The sequence below is a fragment of the Larimichthys crocea genome, chromosome VII, assembly GCF_000972845.2.
Source record: "Larimichthys crocea isolate SSNF chromosome VII, L_crocea_2.0, whole genome shotgun sequence".
Lineage (NCBI taxonomy): Eukaryota > Metazoa > Chordata > Actinopteri > Sciaenidae > Larimichthys > Larimichthys crocea.
The window spans coordinates 7,171,173-7,189,103 of record NC_040017.1 but is presented as its reverse complement, the minus strand read 5'-3'; the positions used below and the strand labels follow the sequence as shown (position 1 = coordinate 7,189,103).

The window sequence follows — 17,931 nt, the reverse complement described above, 5'->3', positions numbered from 1 at the left end:
TTTCTTCTGTTTGTATGAATGGAATCAAAATGTAACAGCGGCAACAACAGCAGCGCAGCAACGCACAAAACATTCAGTCATTTTCTTTATTCAAGCAGGCATTTACAAGATATACTCAAGCCAAAGTCACAGTCAGTAAAAAGCCTCTTTAAAAGGGGCTGGGCAGATATTACAGAGTCGTAAATACATCAAGGTTTTATTGCACATGTCAGGTGACGTTGCTGTGTGGTGTATTTAAGGCACACGGCTAATAGAGAGAGCACTTGATCTCCGGCCTGAGCTCAACCTGGACAGTACAGAAGCTGCACTACAACTTAACAATTACATGAGTTACTGACATAGCTGTTAAATACACGTCACGTGCCACATTTGTAAGTCATAAAGACACAAAGAATGAGATTGAACCCATAGCTGGTGTTGTGAATTAATACTGCAGTGACTTTTGGTCACATCAGATTCCCATCTGATTGACAACTTTCATAAAGTCAAAACAGGCTGGATAGTGTCTGTGTGTGTGGTTTATTAGATGGTGCTCTCTCCATCAGTGAGATGACGTCCATTGAAAACTCATTTAAAGGTCACTATCAAGCAGCCTTACACAATTACATTTTTAGACAAGTTCACAAATAAGAAAATGTGTTATCATATAAATAGTTACAGAGTTTAATCTGGCATTTTTTAAACACTTTAGAACTTCATCCTGTCTTATTTTAAGCCAGCGACCAAAGGTAGTGTTAACACTCCAAATACTTTGGATAAAAATGGACCCATCTATCCCCTCTGCTCAAGTGTATTACATCACTGTGGGGATGAAATGCTGAGTCCAGCCTCGGTCAGTGTGAACGGACGGTGTTAGTGTCGGTGGTGTGCTGGTAACTCTTGCCGTCTTCAGTGCGGCTGAAACGTCTTGGCCAAGTCCTCCAGCAGAGACAATAACTTCTGTTCTTCCAGGGCGGAGCTGTGGGTCCAGGCCAGTGGCAGGTGGGCGGACACCATTTTTCGGTCTGTGCACAAACACATAAACAAATAGGGGTTAACATAAATGTGTGTATGTCTTAGATCTATATATTACCTCTTGAGTAGTACCTAAGCCCTAGTGTGTTTGTGATGTAATATTGATTTCTTAAAGGTGTCAGAGGGTTTAAAAGGCTATAAAAAACAAACATCAGCCTGATTTTTGAAGAGGAGATCTGTTGAAGCATTGATTTTTTAACAAGCCTGGCATCTCTCTTGACACTGACACATGATTAAGTACCAGGGTTTCACCTAGCTAAAGACTTTTAAGACCACAAAGAGTGCAATTTAAAGCAACATTGTCTAACTTTTCTACCATTAAATAACATAAGATAATAAGATTTTAAATCATTTTGATTGTACATTCCCACTCTGTGCCCTGAATGCCTGTTCCATCTCCCACGAGAAGTACATAACTCAACCACAACCAAATATTTGACTGACTTTGGTGAAATTGCATCATATTTTATGGAGAAAATATTTTCTGGCTTTCCCTCTGGCTGCTCAGCTCTCTGATTAACAGAGTTTCCTGATGGACAGTAAAGAAAATTGCTACCAACTGTAGCTGCTGTTAGCTAATGTTAGTTGTGTAGTTGTGTGTTAGTACAGTAGTTAGAACCGGAGCTTGGGCCGGGCGAAGAGACAGAAGAGCTTGTTGACAAAGGAAGCTAAGAAGAGAAAAGGAAAGAGTGAGCCAGCAAGAAGCGAGACCAGAGTAAATCTGGGACTGACTTCAAGTCGTTTGCAAGACCTTAGTGAAATAAAAGACAGAAAGACAAACACCAAGCTGGGCTTCATGCTGTTGGACTAGTCAGTAATATTAGCTGGCTGCTGTGTCTTGTGTTGTTGCACTTGCTTGATGTTTGGCTGTTAGAAAAGTTGTTGACTCACTAGTTTTTGATCACAAGTAATATAATTATAACAAATACACATTTACAACTGTCCATATTCACCACAGTGGTATTATACACTGAAACTGGCTGCACTAAATTGAAAAATACTATCGTATTACCAGTTTGCTAAAGTATCAAAGTATGATGGAAAACCAATAGAGAAGATATGGCTGAGAACTATTTATTACTACATCTTTTTTTTTTTATGTGATTTGGACCCAGATAAGAGGTAAGTATAAATAAAATAGGCATGGGCATGATCCAGTTTTGATGTGGATATATACAAGATTGCCTCCCTGATATTAAAATATTGTGTAGTAGTTTATACTGTCTTCTTGACAGCTACTACAATTTGATAATCATGTCTAATATATGATAAGAAAAATATGAAAAAATATGAAAACTGATTGACTGATATTTGGGGAGACAGAAATAAAAGTAAAAAATGAGGACAGCAGACATCATATCATCAAAAGATGAATGCAGTAGCAGTAGTTGTTTGTGTCTCTGTTGAAGTGACCTTTTTATATTAGGCTTGTGTGCCACCTTGTCCTAGGAGTTTCTGTATTTGTGTGTGTGTGTGAGTGTGTGCATGTGTGTGTGTGTGTGTGTGTGTGTGGGCGTGCTCATGGAGGCACTGTACTCTCAGGCAGTATCTGGCACCAAAAGCAGCCCACTCCAGCTGCAATGGACATGGGCCAAAACGTCACAAACACACACACCGTGCTGACCCACAACTGACAAACACATAATTCAGCCAATATTCTTCTCTTCTCTTCCGCCTTTCTTACTTTTCTTAGGATAATAAAACAGTGTTTTTGTCTGTTTTGTCAAACACACATCCAGGTAAGAAGGTGAATAGAAATGCCAAAGATTGCTTCAGTTTTGTCACATACCCTGGTAGAAACGTCCACTGGGGTTTGTGGTGGCAGCCTCGGAGACAGCCAGCCAGACCACAGTGTCGGCCCCCTGCTCTGGGGTCCTCAGACTCTCCTTCATAGAGGTATGGAAGTCTGGCATGGCATTGGCCACCGCTGTGACACCCAGGCAGAGACAGAGAGGAAGAGAAACACACTAGAATAAATACTATGATGCAATAAGGGAAGTATTTTTTTATCGAATAGAAAATGATTTAGTTCGCTTTGTCCAAATTTATGATAGCTGTTAATTCTAAGTGTTGCATGTGTGTGAGTGAGCGCGTGGTACCTGGAGTGTCAACCCAGCCAGGATGCATGACGGAGAAGTGGATGTTAGCGTGAGTCTTCGCCAGCTGCTCTGTCATCACCACCTGCTGCCTCTGGAACACACACACACACACACACACACACACACACACACACACACACACACACACACACAGTCCTGAATAAACGTGTCTTAGAGAGACAGAGAGAGCAGGTAAAACATATGAAATAGACACTCAGATTTGAGGGGTGTCAGATGATGAATCACAGTTCTTTGTGACTTTATAAGCACAAAACAGGATTTAGCTGTTGAAGGCTGACATGTTTTCTGGACTACAACCAACGCCTAAAACCTTATCTTGGAGTAGCTCTTAATTTGGCTTATTTCAACAGCTGTAACACAGATTTATATGAAATTTGATCAACTAAGGTCCATTTTAGTGTTAATGATTTCTCAAAAACTCTTAATTTAAATCAAAAGGAATAAAATATTGTAATATATGACTAATAAAATTCCCCAATCTGCCGCAAAAACGACTGAAAACTGCAAATATCTACCCTGTATTTTCAGGGTCAAAGTACTCAAATTACCAGCAGACTAATCATACTATAATATTCTAAGTTTTTCCTCTCAATAATAAAACTAATAAAAATAAATCATATACTGTATGTCTTGTCTGTCCTCTGATCACCTCAGAGCACCTAGGGACAGTAAATATTGATAGCCTGATCAGTTGCAGATCAGCAAGTGTTGAAGCTCAGGTCTTACTTTGTGCTGAGCATACACCATGGTGCCGTCATAGCGGCCTCTCTCATGCTGCAGGTTTCCTGTCCGGAGCTTCTGCACCAGCATTCCTCCTGATGACACTGTGATCTGGACATGGACGAATGGACACATGGGTGAGGGGTGAAAAAAGGAGCTTATGTAGGCATGACATGAAATATGATGCACTGTAATAGATTAAACTAGCAAACTGTACGTACAACATTGATCAAATTAGAATAAAAAGATGCAGAGCATGTAAGTTATCTAGGGTGTACGCTTCTCGCCCGATGTCAGCTATGATTGGCTCCAGCCCCGTGCTACCCTAACAAGCATAAGTGGTTATGGACTTATCTGCAGCCCATGACCCTGTGTTGTCAGGCAACAACTCCCTATGCCTGAAAGGTTAATTTTTTTACTAATTTTCAGGATGTTTTCGGAGGGCATGTCTCACTGGTGTGACCAGTATTAAACCATGAAATAGCCACGGTCTAAACCCATTAAATGTTCATTAAAATGATGGATCACGTTGACCAGTGCAGCAATAAGTCTATTAGGTGTTAATAAAAGTTTTGAAACCACCAGGAGGCTGTAGTGAGACAAACTAGGGATTGTGAGACTCACCACTCTGGGATCTGCGCTCTTCTCCAGCAAGGGAATGAGACTCTTGGTGAGAATGTAAATCGCTAGAGAACAATAAAAAAACAAAAAAAAAAACATATCATAACTACCCCCATCTTTTCTTTCTCTTCACATTTTCTTCATTCATGCCTCACCCCTGACGTCTGACTCACCGAGGACGTTGGTGGCAAAGCTCTTCTCAAGCCCCTCAGCGTTCACATCCCTCTGACTCATGATGGCGCCTGCGTTGTTGATCTGAAAGAGACAGACATAGAGTCAACACTCACGGAGTGAACAGTATATATTGGCATATATTTCCAAATATGAAAACAGTTAACTTGTGTCTCTCACCAGCACATTGAGGGCCTTGTACTTTCTCTTGAAGGCCTCAGCAAACTCCCAGACCTTCTTGGTCTCAGACAGGTCCAGGATGTGGACGTAGACCTCCTGTAATTACATTCAGAATAATGAATGATGTCATGTCTGGAGAGCCAGAGCCTGAGAGATGACAATGAGTCATACTGTACTTTATTTCCTGACTCCTTGACGATATCGGCCCTCGCCTCCTCGGCCTTGTCCTTGTTCCTGCACACCATGTGGATCGTTCCACCTTTGACAGAGATGAGATAAACATCGTCTTTTACCAGCTGAAGGAGAACACTGAACACATTCAAGAAGAAATAAAGTGGCAACTTTGTGTGATGCATTCAATCTTTGTACGAGCTGCAGTGCTTTATAATGATTTCTCAAACATTTTATTTCTCACAGTGCACAGAATATCTCAAATATTCAGGCATGTTTCTCACAATTATTAATTTTGATTTACATATTAGGGTAAGGGCTTATAGTTTTTACCTAAATGCAGTGAAATTTTCAACTTTATTGTATTGTGTGCAACTTCAAATCTGAGGGATCAGGTGTGTTTGTAGTCACAAAACACAAGATTGAGGTGAAGCAGGCCTCGCTTTTGCACACACTGAGCTCTGGGATAACAGAAATACTATCCAAGACTTATAAATCTCATATGTGACGGATTTAAACAGAGTTCCAAAATACAGTTATGGTACAATAGCCACTGTATGGTAAGCCACTGTTCAATGAAAACCTGACGATGCTATTTGTAAGTACAGTAATAGAAGACACACAGCCTGCCTTCTGGGTACTCAGTGAGAAACATGTCTTACATTTATGCTATGCTCCAATTTTATTGCAATTCATTTTTAATAACACTTGTCCTTTGTGTTGTTCTGTTGGTTGCGTATGATGCACTGAGGATGTTTCCCTCATTGCTACATGGTCTTTGCATAGTTGATGCTTTCTATGATTCAAACTGGGAAAGATGACTGTGAACTATTCATGCAACCATTGTTGTCATGACAACACATACTCCTCCTAGTAAAAGTAGTACAACTAACTTTTTCAGTGTTTTAGTATCAATCACAATGCATGTGTTGTGTTTGTCTTGATATCTGAGCTGAAAAACAGGCAGTAGGATTGGTACCCCTCTTAGCGATGGCCATGGCGGTGGCTTTCCCAATGCCACTGTTGGCTCCTGTTATCATGAAGGAGCGTCCAGCCATGGACACCTCAAGGTCCTTCTCCACAAACCTCTTGGAGGCCGACAGGAAGGCATTCCTGCAGGACACGAACATTTACTGTGTTATATTCACCTCTGCAAACCTAGACTGCAAAGCAATATCAATGAATTAGTGTGTGTGTATGTGTGTGTGTGTGTGTGTTTAGGTCAGAGAGGGTTCGTGTTTGAGGTCAGTCTGGTTACTGTATGTCTCTTCACAGCTTCACTGTACAGATACAATGAAGACATGAAGACAATGGCATCATCTTCGATGAGAAGGGTTTAGGGCTGAGACTACCGACGATGACAACAGGATCGGTGTGTGTGTATGTGTGTGTGTGTGTGTATGTGTGTGTGTGTGTGTGAGCTTTTGAACTTGTGTGGCACCAAAGACTTCAATTCTACCCATTGTCCTGGATGCCATTGTTGAGGGCGGGTGAAGGGAGGGGGGTTAAAGGGGACAGGGAAGGGGGTAATACTGAGGCTAAATGCCCGCTCTGTTCGATGGTGTCATGCAGAGAGCTATTAGTGCAGGGTCAGAGCGGGTTGCCGGGCAGCTCTCTGGGAGAAAAGATAACACAGAACAAAGGGGAGAAGGGAAGCGATCACAAAAGCACCTCTTCAGACAACTTGGCTTGATGTATACTGATGAGGGTAGACGCCTTAGGGCTGCAGTACACCAGATAGGACTGATAACACATTTAGAGCTTCGTTGTGTTTGAACAACTGACTTATGGTCTTATATGGCTCCTGCTGAGTCACTGCAAACTTTGCTCAATTCATAAATCAATGATATGTACTGGAGTCCACTCATAAGGTCTGTAGACTAAAACCTCCAGTGAGTGACAACCAGAAAGATCAACACCAACACATGAAGTTATACATCATTCAAAGGTCCAGCTGTATCATCTAGACATTTCAGTTAGATACTGCTTCACATTACGGCTGCAACTTACAATGATTATTATCATTTATCCTTAGATCAATGGATTCATAATTGGTCAAAACATTTTTTTTGTCAGTCCAAAACCAAAATTTAAAAACAGAGAAACACATTTGAAGTTCTTCTAATCGCCTCTTCTTTGTCATCAAAACAGTTGCCAAGTCAATTTATGTTCCTTGTTTCAGCTCTGCCTATCATGGTGTTCATTTTCTTCAAAACATTCTTCAAATTTTTTGAAAGTCTTACAATAAAAAGGCCAGAGAGCCTTGGTTTGCCTGGTTCTACTCAATTCTACACCAAATCTGTTATACACAGTGAGCTATAGGTTAATTCTGCAACTGAGTGACCAATCCTATTCCATCTCTTAGGATCTTCATATCGACGACCTCACTAGTCACATTTTCATTTTAGAAACTCAATTTAGAAATAAGAAATATAATATAGGGACATACTGTGCATCTCAAGAAGAACTATTTTCTAATAAAAATTTTAGGCCTATATTGGCAACTTCGAATTTGACTGTCACATTACATAATTTGGTGTTGCAAATGAAATGTTAAATATGGAAACAGTTTACTCAAAGTGCCCTGTGATGTTTAGAATCATAAATACAATAAAATCATGAAGCAATAAGCAGAAAGTGACAATATCATTAGCAGTTTTTCTTCTACATTTAGTTTCTTAAATTATACTGTGCACAGTATGAGTTTATGATGCATTTTTAAATCGCTTTCAGTAAATGTATTACTGTGAACTGATCTGAAATAATAACCTGATTGTTCCTAGACATACACACACACACACACGCACACGCACACACACACACAGGGAAGATGCACACATACAGCAGTAGCCAAACACTGACTCCAGCACCTAAAACAATGAAGTCTGTGCACCATACAGGAGAGATAAGAGAAGACTTGTCTTACCTGGTGAACTCGGTCACTCCCTTCAGGAACCATGCGGAGTTGCGGTACAGAGACATGGTGCTGTGCTCTGGAAGCCTCTCGCTGCTCTGAGCTCTCTCCTCCGCTTTTACCCTGGACCAGAACCACGTGTAGCTCCATTGATTTAACATCAGTGGGCGAAACTCCAGCGACCCCCCCGCCCCCAGCCGCAGGAGGCAAGGATGCGACAATGACTGTGTAATTTAACCTAAAGACAAAAAGAAGCATACAGTATCCCGTCTGTGGTCCCACTGACCTATTTTAGGACTCATAGTGAATGTTACGTATAATATATTTATATCCCATATAAATAAAATGTCTCCTCTCCCTCAGGTGAAAGGTTTACAACAGGAATATAAAATAATAAAGATAACAGGGGGCTCAGACAAAGGGGAGGTATAAAAAACAGATAAAACGTTCGTCATACTACATAGAATACGCATGGTCGTCTTATTAACTTATTTTTATTTTTTATTTAGTAACTCAAAACACTGGCTTTTAGACACACATGTTTTATTCAGTAACGGATTTTAATATTGAAAAAAAAAAAAAGTAAGACGCTGAGTCGTTTAATATCACAGATTTGCATTTGAGTTTCATGAGAGACAGTAGCCTGAACAATACTGCAGTGTTTCACATCAGTACGGTGTCTGCTCTCTGACTGCCCCGCACTGACTCACCTGCCTGCCTGCCTGCCTGTGTGCAGCTCAGCCCGGTGGCTCCTCCTCGGCTACCAATCAGGAGCTGGAGCGCAGCGGGGCGCGGCTCTGACTGGAGAAGGTGTGAGCGCACTGATTTCTGGGTAGATCAACCATGTCGCCGCATCTGAAACAAGCAAAGGAGATCCAGTAGGATAAGACTGTAGATTTTTTTTTTTTTCTGGGATAGGGTTCATTATAAACCTGAAGGATTTAAACTTGGGTGACTTCTCTCTGACTGCTGTGACAAAATGGTGAGTATGAAAGCTGGTTGTTGTAGTTTTTGTCCATGCCCCTGTTGGCAATAAAAGGTGCCACCCTGCAATAAAGGAGCAGTCAATAGCTGTGTGTGTCCTCAAACAAGTTCTCTCATACTGCAGATCAAAGGTCGTATTTGATGCAATAGTGACATTATTCTGTTCTGCATATTTCTCATGTAACATGATGAAAATACAGCTGAATTATTTATCAGATTCATGACACAGACTTAAATATATATATATCCTCAAAGTGAAAAGCTTGGAAAAGGATGGACACACATATGCCCTATCTGACAGGCAAATCAATGCAAATCTCTATTTATTATTATTATTATTTAATCCATTTAATTCTACAATTACACACACATAAACCTACAGCTTTTAAGTATTTGAACTTAAATCATTCTTCATCCAGCAGACAGTTAGTGTTATAGTTGCACTTCTGTCCTTCCTCCTTCCGGATGTCCTGCTTTGTCTTGTTGCAGGCAGCAGCAGTGCTGCCCCTATCTGCTCCTCAGGGCAAAGAGCTCTCATTAATAACCCTTGCACAACACACACATTGTATTTAAGGTGTTATTGCACTCAGAGGTGATATGGACGTGTTGTGTTTCCCATGTGGTCTCCATTCACATTTCTAGCTGTGAAATCTAATTGCCGTGTTATGGTTTTGTTTTGGTTGCAGGCGGCTCTAGCTGCTTCCGGGGGTATTATTGCATTATGTGTTCATTTTGCTCTGTTGACAAGCTGCACGTCGACTGCTTTTTAATTACATGTCTTTAAGCCTCATAACACAACATGTCATGTTACACCCTCTTCTGCAGTTATCCTAAACTTTTTAGAAGTCAACGTTTTCTGCTCTTTCGCCCCTCACTTTCATCTCCCACCAGATGCGCTTCTTGTTGCTGTTCAGCCGACAGGGGAAGCTGCGACTGCAGAAATGGTTCACACCGATAACAGACCGGGAGAAGAAGAAGGTGATCCGGGACATGATGACATTAGTGTTGGCCCGTCAACCACGTACCTGCAACTTCCTCCAATGGAGAGACCTCAAGATCGTTTACAAGAGGTAGTGACACGAGACACAGCTGCTTTTTTTTCATTTGTGTTATAATTACAGGATAATTGTCTTCCCTAGCAGGTACAGACCTGTCTTTTGAGCGGAAACCAATGCTTAACTTGTGTGTCCTCTTTGTTAATGCTTCAAAATACACACAGACACACCCACAGTCAACAATGAGACCTGGACTTAGATTGAGTAAAGGGGCAGTTAAACACACGGAGCGTGACCTAGGTCAATGGTGGGACCATGATAGTGATGACGCAACACAGAGCTTATCCTCTCATTCATCTCCTTCAGTAACAACCATGTGCTAACAGTAGAGAAGTCATGTTGTCCACCAGGAGTGGACAACATGACAGAAACAATTCAGAGTACACCTTTCTATAATGTGCTTGTCATTTTTCTTAGTTTCTTTACAACACTGTGGCAATTGTTGCTGTAACAATTCAGCTTTGTCCTTTTCAAACTTTACACTTGCAGGTATGCCAGTTTGTATTTCTGCACTGGTCTGGACAACCAGGATAATGAGCTCCTGACACTCGAGGTGCTACACAGATATGTCGAGTTGCTGGATAAATACTTTGGCAATGTGAGTAGAGCTGAGAGTCGTGGCCTGAGTAGAACTCACTGGTCTGTTTAAACATCATCTGTGTTTTTGAGCTGTCCCTACACCCCAATATGGGAAGTTATAAATCTTGTTATACATAATTAACACTGACAATGTTGATACTAATATATGAAAAAAAAAACCTTGATTATACTGTGTTATAAACTTTTATTAAATGTTTATATACTGCTCATGAATGCTAAATAGTGACTTAAAGTGTACAATATTAATTTGGCCAAAAACTTGTTGCTTGACTAACTATGTGTGTTTTGTTGTCATTTTTTTAAACAAGAGAACTTTTTGTTACCCCTAACTCCGATCACTTGTTTTGTTGTAGTATATGGTATAATACAATATAATTCTTCCCAATTTAAGTATAGCTGTTGGCTCTGAGGATCAAATAACTTTTTATAAACAAGTAACACAGACGCATGAATATGGCAGTATATACATACAAAAGTACTCCATGTGAAACACCACACCTGTACTGAACACCTCCTGGCCATTAATATGCTGCTTTAACAGGCTCCACTCTTCTTTGAAGGCCCTCCATAGGATTTTAGAGGCTGCAGGGATTTGTACCCATTTAGACAAAAGAGCATTAATGAGGTTCAACAATGATGTTGGACAGTCAGGTCTGGCTCGCAGTTAACCCTAGAGGTCTTGGCTGAGCTTGAGGTCAGGGCTTTGTACATACATGTAAGTCCAGTTTGTCCACACCAAATTAAGAAACTTGCTTTGTGTACGGACTTGTCTTTGTGCACATTGAAACAGGAAAGAGCCGAACCCAAACTGCTGCCACAAAGGAGGAAGTGCATTTTGTCTTGTATTGTCTGCCGTGTCATTAAAATGTCTGTGCTTCTAGCGATACAAAAATGTACAGGTCAAAGGTTACAGTGTGAACTACTGAGACTTCTGTCTTATACTACACATCAGAAGTTCAGCTAACTCCCTATCCTCTCTCCTGAAACTTAAATGTCTCTGTGCTCTTTACCAGTCCAACTCCCCCTGCTGTCCATAAGCTCCCTCTGCTCCAGAACCACTCGATGTCCACTCAGCTTGCTTTGATGTACAAAACAAGACAAGAGCAACACCTCCCTATTTACAAAAAATAATAATGAAAATTGTGGAAGAGGCAGAGATATTATTATTTTGTTTCTTTCATCACCTTGTTGTTCCTATATTCTTTATACCATGCAGTCATCCGTAGCAGTACAGCAATAAAAGATGTCTATCATCTTTTCTCATGGGTGACCCTTGTTTAATTTATCTCTAGTCTAATAAATGGTCTGTTATTCTGTCTCAGGTGTGTGAGTTGGACATCATTTTCAACTTTGAGAAGGCTTACTTCATCCTGGACGAATTCCTGATGGGAGGAGAGGTTCTAGAAACGTCCAAAATATCCGTGGGTGTATCTATGGAGGAGGCTGACACACTCCAAGAGGTACTTTAACAGATTTTAAATAGACATAGGTTTTTGTTAATACTCATAATGTGCTGTTTTTATACTGTATCTCTGCTTTTGTCACAGACAATGGAGGAGTACATGAGCAAACCTGCCTACTGAGCCAAGGGAAGATGAGATTGGTAGACATTTCAAGACTTGAAGCAAAAGGTTTATTACTCTACAACATTTTTTAAATTTTTTTAAATTTTGTGACTCATTTGGCATAATGCTGTGGTCATATTGTACAGTGACCACAATCCTGATCTCTTGTAATCATGTTTGAACCTGTAAGTGCCTTTTAAGCCACAAATTTATTAATCTCAGGGTTTTATGATAGAAGATATGACTGACTATCATAAAACGACTATGTTTCTGCAATCTCAGTAGCAAGCTGTTGTGTTGAGTAAATGAAGAAACACTACACAGTAGGGAAAAAAATAAAGTCAATGCTTTATTAACCTCAGGTATGTCACATATGACCACATTTAAGAAAGAATTACCAAAAAACACAAGTGATTCTAGGCGATCCAACACTGATTTTGGTTGTGTGTGTGTGTGTGTGTGTGTGTGTGTGTGTGTGTGTGTGTGTGTGTGTCTTGAAATGCAAGGCTGGTGAGTCACATGTACTGGTTGTTCAGTGTTGTTAAACAACAAACTCATATAAAAAAAACATAAAATGAATGTCTGAACACTCATATTTCTGCTAATAAATAAGAACTTTTGTAAAACTACAGAATAACTAAAGTTGACTGCATGTTTTATTCTTAAAATACTTTATTTTCACCCTCTCCCTCCACCAAAACAATATATATATTTATAGATATGTATATGTATCCACAGCCTTATTTATATTCCATGGGCAGTTTTGGCATCAGTATCACTTTCTTCCGTTTCTGGGTTCAGGTAGCTCAATAATTTCATCACCGCCTCGTTATCAAACCCTTGCATCTGCATGTCATCGCCCCTCTCATCATCCTCAGACTGTCTCTTTTCATTTGGGCTTTTATCTGAGTCCATTTGATCAAAATAATCCTGTATCGCCTGTTCAAAAGAGCCCGCCACGCTGTGTCCAACTTCATCCCGCTTTTGACTCGCCTTGTTGTTGTTGTTGTTGCTGCTGCTGGGTTTCGGATATTGTGCCAGCATCTGAGCTGCTAAATATGCCGCCAGTTCATCCTCGTCCACAGTGTCGTCATAATCATGCTTTAATGTGCTGGGAAGGTGCCGTTGCGTGGGCGAGGATTCCCCCAAACGCCCTGTAGGCAGAGTGTGAAGTCGTGACGGCGAGGTTTTGTACTGCTTCCTGACAGATCGATCCTCCCCGCCTCCTAAACCAAGGATGTTTAGTATCTCTTCTGTCCTCAGCTCTTCTGGAGTCTTTTGTCTCTCAGGAAAGTGTCTGTTGTAGAAAATAGCGTCAGGAATCTTGTGTGTTTTCTTTGAGGATATCTGGGAGAGCCTGTTTTCTGCTCTGGCTAATTCATTGTTCTTTCGTGACTTGTCTTGATTCGTCATTTCTCCAGTTTTGAGCATGTCCACCAGGTCTTCAGGTGGGATCTGGTATTTTTGGGAGATTTGAATGAGCTGGTAGATGGCACGTGGATCTATGTTATCACTATACTGTGCCTGAGATACTCTCCTCTCTTCCCTCTCTTTTTCCTCTTCCTCCATCTCCCGTTTCTGCTCTTCTTCTTCTGTTTTCTCCAGCACTTTCAGAAGGTAATAGTCCACGAGGTTTGCGACATCATCTGGATCGTTTGACCTCTTGACTGGGTAGCTTTCATCATCTTGTTCTTCATCATCCTCATCAGCTTCTTCATCATTGTCATCGACATAATCGAGCCCTCGGTTGGCCTCATGTTTGTTGTCGCTCTCCTCTTCCTCCTCTTCCTCTTCCTGATCCTGTAACGGATCCCATTCTGCGAGATCCCTGCCATCGTACGCCACGTTCCTCACATTGAACATGTCATCACCTTCGTCCTCGTCCTCCATTTCATCCTCCTCATCTTGGCGCTTATGCATGGTCTTCGCACTAGTCAGCTTGTCCAGTTCATCAAACACAGACTGCAGAGTTGCCAGGTTTTGAGGCGTGTACTTCTCCTCCACGTTCTCATTGGTGCGTTTAAAGGGGCTCTCGTGCTCCAGATCTGGCTGTTTCTCATCCTCTCCCTCATCCCCCTCTCCCTCTTCTTCATCCTCAAACATTAGTGGCAGCTTCTTGTGAGGCCTGATGCCATGTAGCTTCTGCTGCACCCTGGGGTACATGCCATCCTTTACGCCTGCTCCTTCGACGCTTGGGCGAAGAGAAGCCGGCTTGGAAGCCTTTTCCGTCTGCTGGAGGGTGTTGAGAACAGCCTGGAGCAGCTCTTCACTTTTATCCTCCCTTCCCTCCTCCTCTTCCTCCTCTTCCTCATCCTCATCTTTGCTCTGCACAGGGTTGGAAGCCAGTCTCAGCATGGCACGCAGCTTCTCACCATCATCCATGTGGCTGGCATCGTACCCTGTAGCGGGAGGGGCGTGCTGCTGGGAGTCTGTGCCAGTTCTTTGACGGAGGCCCTCGATGTACTCCAAAGCTTTGAGCATGTCGACATTAGGAGCCTGGTGGACGTTTCCTCTCTGGGAGTCTGACTCGCTTCCGCGCAGTCTGTGCTCTCTGAGAGAAGCCCCGTGAGCACAGGAGGAACTGAGGAAGAGGAGGATTAAGACGAGGTTGGCAAAACAGATGAGGAAGGGTTTGCCTGAAGTGAAGGTCCTGGAGAGTGACGGCATGGTGACGCCTGCAGAGGAAAGACAAAAAGAGGCACATGTCAGCTGTGACCTTTCGAACAGGTTCACAGCGGTTAGCGTTCTGGCATTTCTTAAAAGTCTTTTGGTCTTATCATCACTTTAAATGTCTGATGTTAACATCACAGACCACAGAGACATTTGTATTGATTGAGGGGCAGGAGGTCAGGTTTAAAACTTGATCCCAGACATTTGCTGTGTGGTAAACCAGTCAAAAAAAAAGAAAGAAAAAAAAAGAAATAAAAATGACTTTATTTAGACTTAGTTTCACTTTTATGCTTTTGTAATCATTTATATGTTTTAGATTTTTGGCACTTTTAATTCAGCTCTTACAGTTTGCATCAAAGCTAAAATGACAGATGCAGAAGCAAATCATATTAAATATTATTATTAACATGAATGATCTGGAAGTGGTGTAATACATCTGTGTGCATCTCTCCCCTGCCTGTTGCTGGTCTCTGCGGATCAGACAGCAATCCTGCCGCCTGTTTGCCAGCAGCAGTAATAGCAGCGGCATGCAGCTCCCGTGCAAATCTCATTAGTCGCCAAATTGCTGCTCTCCGTGAGTCACTGCCCCGTTGTCAGGGTAACCCGGTAAGGATGATCGAAACCTCTCCTTTAACCTTAAAACAGATTATCACTGTTTTTCAACCTTTGAGTAGCAATTCAACAACATTGTGTTGAAACAAAATGCTCCTAATAGCACGCTTCCTCCTCTGTGAAACGCGTGCTCGATGCGTGGAAAATGTTGGAAATAGGCACGCAAATGCGTGAGAAATTATTGTTGACATGTTTGAAGCGGGAACTTTATCGTTTTCAGGAAAAAAAACAAAAACAAAAAAAAAACAGGCGACAATGCGATGATTTGCTGTCATTTGGAGATCTACTTTCCCTTTCATATTCACAGCCTTAATTTGAACTTCACATAGTAGTTTTTTATTGTTTTAACCCGTGATTTAAAAAAAAAGTAGCTTTAACGAGAAACAGAGTACAATTATGAATAACCTAAAGCGAGCACGAGAACAAAGAATCTGCGGGGCAGCAGAACGCAACCTCTTCGCCTCAACATCTGTAGCGGGTGCATCAGGTTGGCAAACAGCTACTGTAGCAGAAGATGGTTTAAGTCGCTGAAAACAACTCTGTCCTCACACGGCGCGTGCTGTGGAGCACGTTCAGAGTAAGTGTGATGTGTCTCGTGCAGTTAATATGAACCAGGTCTTACCTTTGTAGTTAGTTTCTATGGAGGCTCGTGAGTGAACTGAGCATGTCTCTGCGTCCGCCTCGCGCTGTTGTGTCTCCTTTCAGCACCGCGGACAGCTCCTCTGTGCTATTAGAGGGACCACCTGACTCGTGCGTCAGAGCGCGAGGAGGAATACGCAGCAACACGGGCAGGCAGGCGCGCGCAAAGAGATAACACAAACGCCACACGAGCACTGGTGCGCGCGGGCGCGCAGTTCATTTGAGTCAGCCAAACAAAAACAGCTCCTCTTCTTTAAAACTGAAGCTAGGTTTGACCGGCTTGATATGAAGGCTCGTGTCGCAGCGTCTGGTGAAATGATGAAGTCATAACGGAGGATGGTTATATTTAGGACTATGTGACTGACAGCGTGCAATAACTAACATTTGTTTATGAAGAAGACGTTTGTCCAAGATAGTAGTAGAGATAGAGCTGCTTAAAGTAATGTATCCACCTTTTAATGCTCTTTCTCCGAGCTTTAAGTGCTAATGACGCTCAATAAATGTTTTAATTTTCTTTCTCACTCACTGTAGCTGAGGGTTATACTAACATGTCCCCCTGCAGTTGTGACTGTTGAATGACAGACGTCATTGACTGCTCTTGTGTATGAGTGCTGCGGCAGTGAGGGACGGAGACAGTTAGTCCACCGATGACTCACATACGGACTCTAGCCAAAGCCCCGAGAAACGGGCGGGGTGACAGTGGGACTGCAGAGCTGTGTGTGTGTGTGTGTGTGTGTGTGTGTGCGTGTGTGTGTGTGTGTGTGTGTGTGTGTGTGAGAGAGAGAGAGAGAGAGAGCACTTTCGTCAGCCAACGCACACTGTGGTCTATTTTTGGCTGCCTGTCAAGTTTTGTATGGATCAGTGTGTGTGTGTGTGTTTCATTCATAAATCCCTCTCTTTACTGTGTTTGATGTGAGCTCAGGCTGACCTGCTTGTCTGATATTCACTGTCTTGTTTTCAGCTTTGTCACAGTTGCTGTATATAAATAGTTCTCTGTAGACAAAAAAAACAACATATTTTTTTGTATCCACAATGAATAAAGTCATTGTATTTGGTCATGTGTCTGTCAGGAGCATATAGAATAATATAGAACATTTTATAAAAAGGTTCACTGGTGCTTTAAAAGCCACTGTGTCTGAAAAAATGAGGGCTGAGTCATACACCTTCAGTAAGGAACTTTAAAGGCTCAGTCCTGTCACATTCACAACTTCTATGGATTCATGTTGAGGCACAGAAACTGTGAAATCTGTATTGAGCCCTGCCTTTCTTAAGGACTGCAGTGAGAGTTATCTCCATCAGAATAAAGTCTACCTTTCTGACGTTGCTATACCAGACATTACAGCATCAGGAGACCAAAAGAAACCAGGACAATGGAGCTGATTTTAATCTCATGCCTCCTTTCGCCTAATTACATTTCCACTCATGACTAACGCACACACTCATACGTACACACACAGTGCCAGTTTTCTACTGATAAAGCCTAAGCTGTCTGGCTAATTGCTTGTGGTTGTGTCTGTGGCAGGATTACTGGTAAACAGAAACCAATTACAGCTCTGTTCCACCCCCATTTCAACTGGCTGTCCGCTGAGAAAAAAGATTTTTCTCAGGTCAAATGAGAAGTTTCTTAAGAGGCAATTAGCAGTCTTCCCCCTTTTCACACAGCAGTGTGGTGTGACTGTTTGGGGTCACATTTTTTGTGAGATTGTGGATCTGAAACTTTTCCAGCACAGGAAGTGATACATTTAGGTTCAACTTAGGTTACAGTCTCATTATACAGAATCTAAAGGAGTGTGCTGTGACTCTTTATTTGGGTTGATGAGTCAAACTTTCACTGGAAACCAAATACTAAATAATGAAACTTTAGAAATTACTGCAACCTTTAAGATGGAAGTTAT

The 17,931-nt window shown here is 41.8% G+C and overlaps 3 protein-coding genes across 3 annotated transcripts; 1 reads left to right on the top strand and 2 right to left on the bottom strand.

Annotated features, from left to right (window-relative positions):
* Window positions 1-72: 72 nt before the first annotated feature.
* dhrs12la (dehydrogenase/reductase 12-like a) lies at window positions 73-8,044 on the bottom strand. The gene is made up of 10 exons (XM_010750003.3): window positions 7,924-8,044; window positions 5,977-6,110; window positions 5,003-5,085; window positions 4,827-4,922; window positions 4,649-4,730; window positions 4,479-4,540; window positions 3,861-3,965; window positions 3,114-3,204; window positions 2,804-2,941; window positions 73-1,004 (listed from the first exon to the last, which is right to left on the bottom strand). Exons 1-10 carry the CDS (start codon window positions 7,977-7,979, stop codon window positions 889-891), a joined length of 963 nt encoding a protein of 320 aa, XP_010748305.3. The 5' UTR covers window positions 7,980-8,044; the 3' UTR covers window positions 73-888.
* A 605-nt stretch (window positions 8,045-8,649) lies between these two features.
* Window positions 8,650-12,752, top strand: ap1s3a (adaptor related protein complex 1 subunit sigma 3a). Its single transcript, XM_010750004.3, has 5 exons — window positions 8,650-8,893; window positions 9,787-9,965; window positions 10,440-10,548; window positions 11,873-12,010; window positions 12,098-12,752. Exons 1-5 carry the CDS (start codon window positions 8,891-8,893, stop codon window positions 12,131-12,133), a joined length of 465 nt encoding a protein of 154 aa, XP_010748306.2. The 5' UTR covers window positions 8,650-8,890; the 3' UTR covers window positions 12,134-12,752.
* scg2a (secretogranin II a) lies at window positions 12,452-16,189 on the bottom strand. The gene is made up of 2 exons (XM_010750005.3): window positions 16,020-16,189; window positions 12,452-14,790 (listed from the first exon to the last, which is right to left on the bottom strand). The coding sequence occupies exon 2, from the start codon at window positions 14,780-14,782 to the stop codon at window positions 12,860-12,862; it is 1,923 nt and encodes a 640-aa protein (XP_010748307.3). The 5' UTR covers window positions 14,783-14,790; window positions 16,020-16,189; the 3' UTR covers window positions 12,452-12,859.
* Window positions 16,190-17,931: the final 1,742 nt, after the last annotated feature.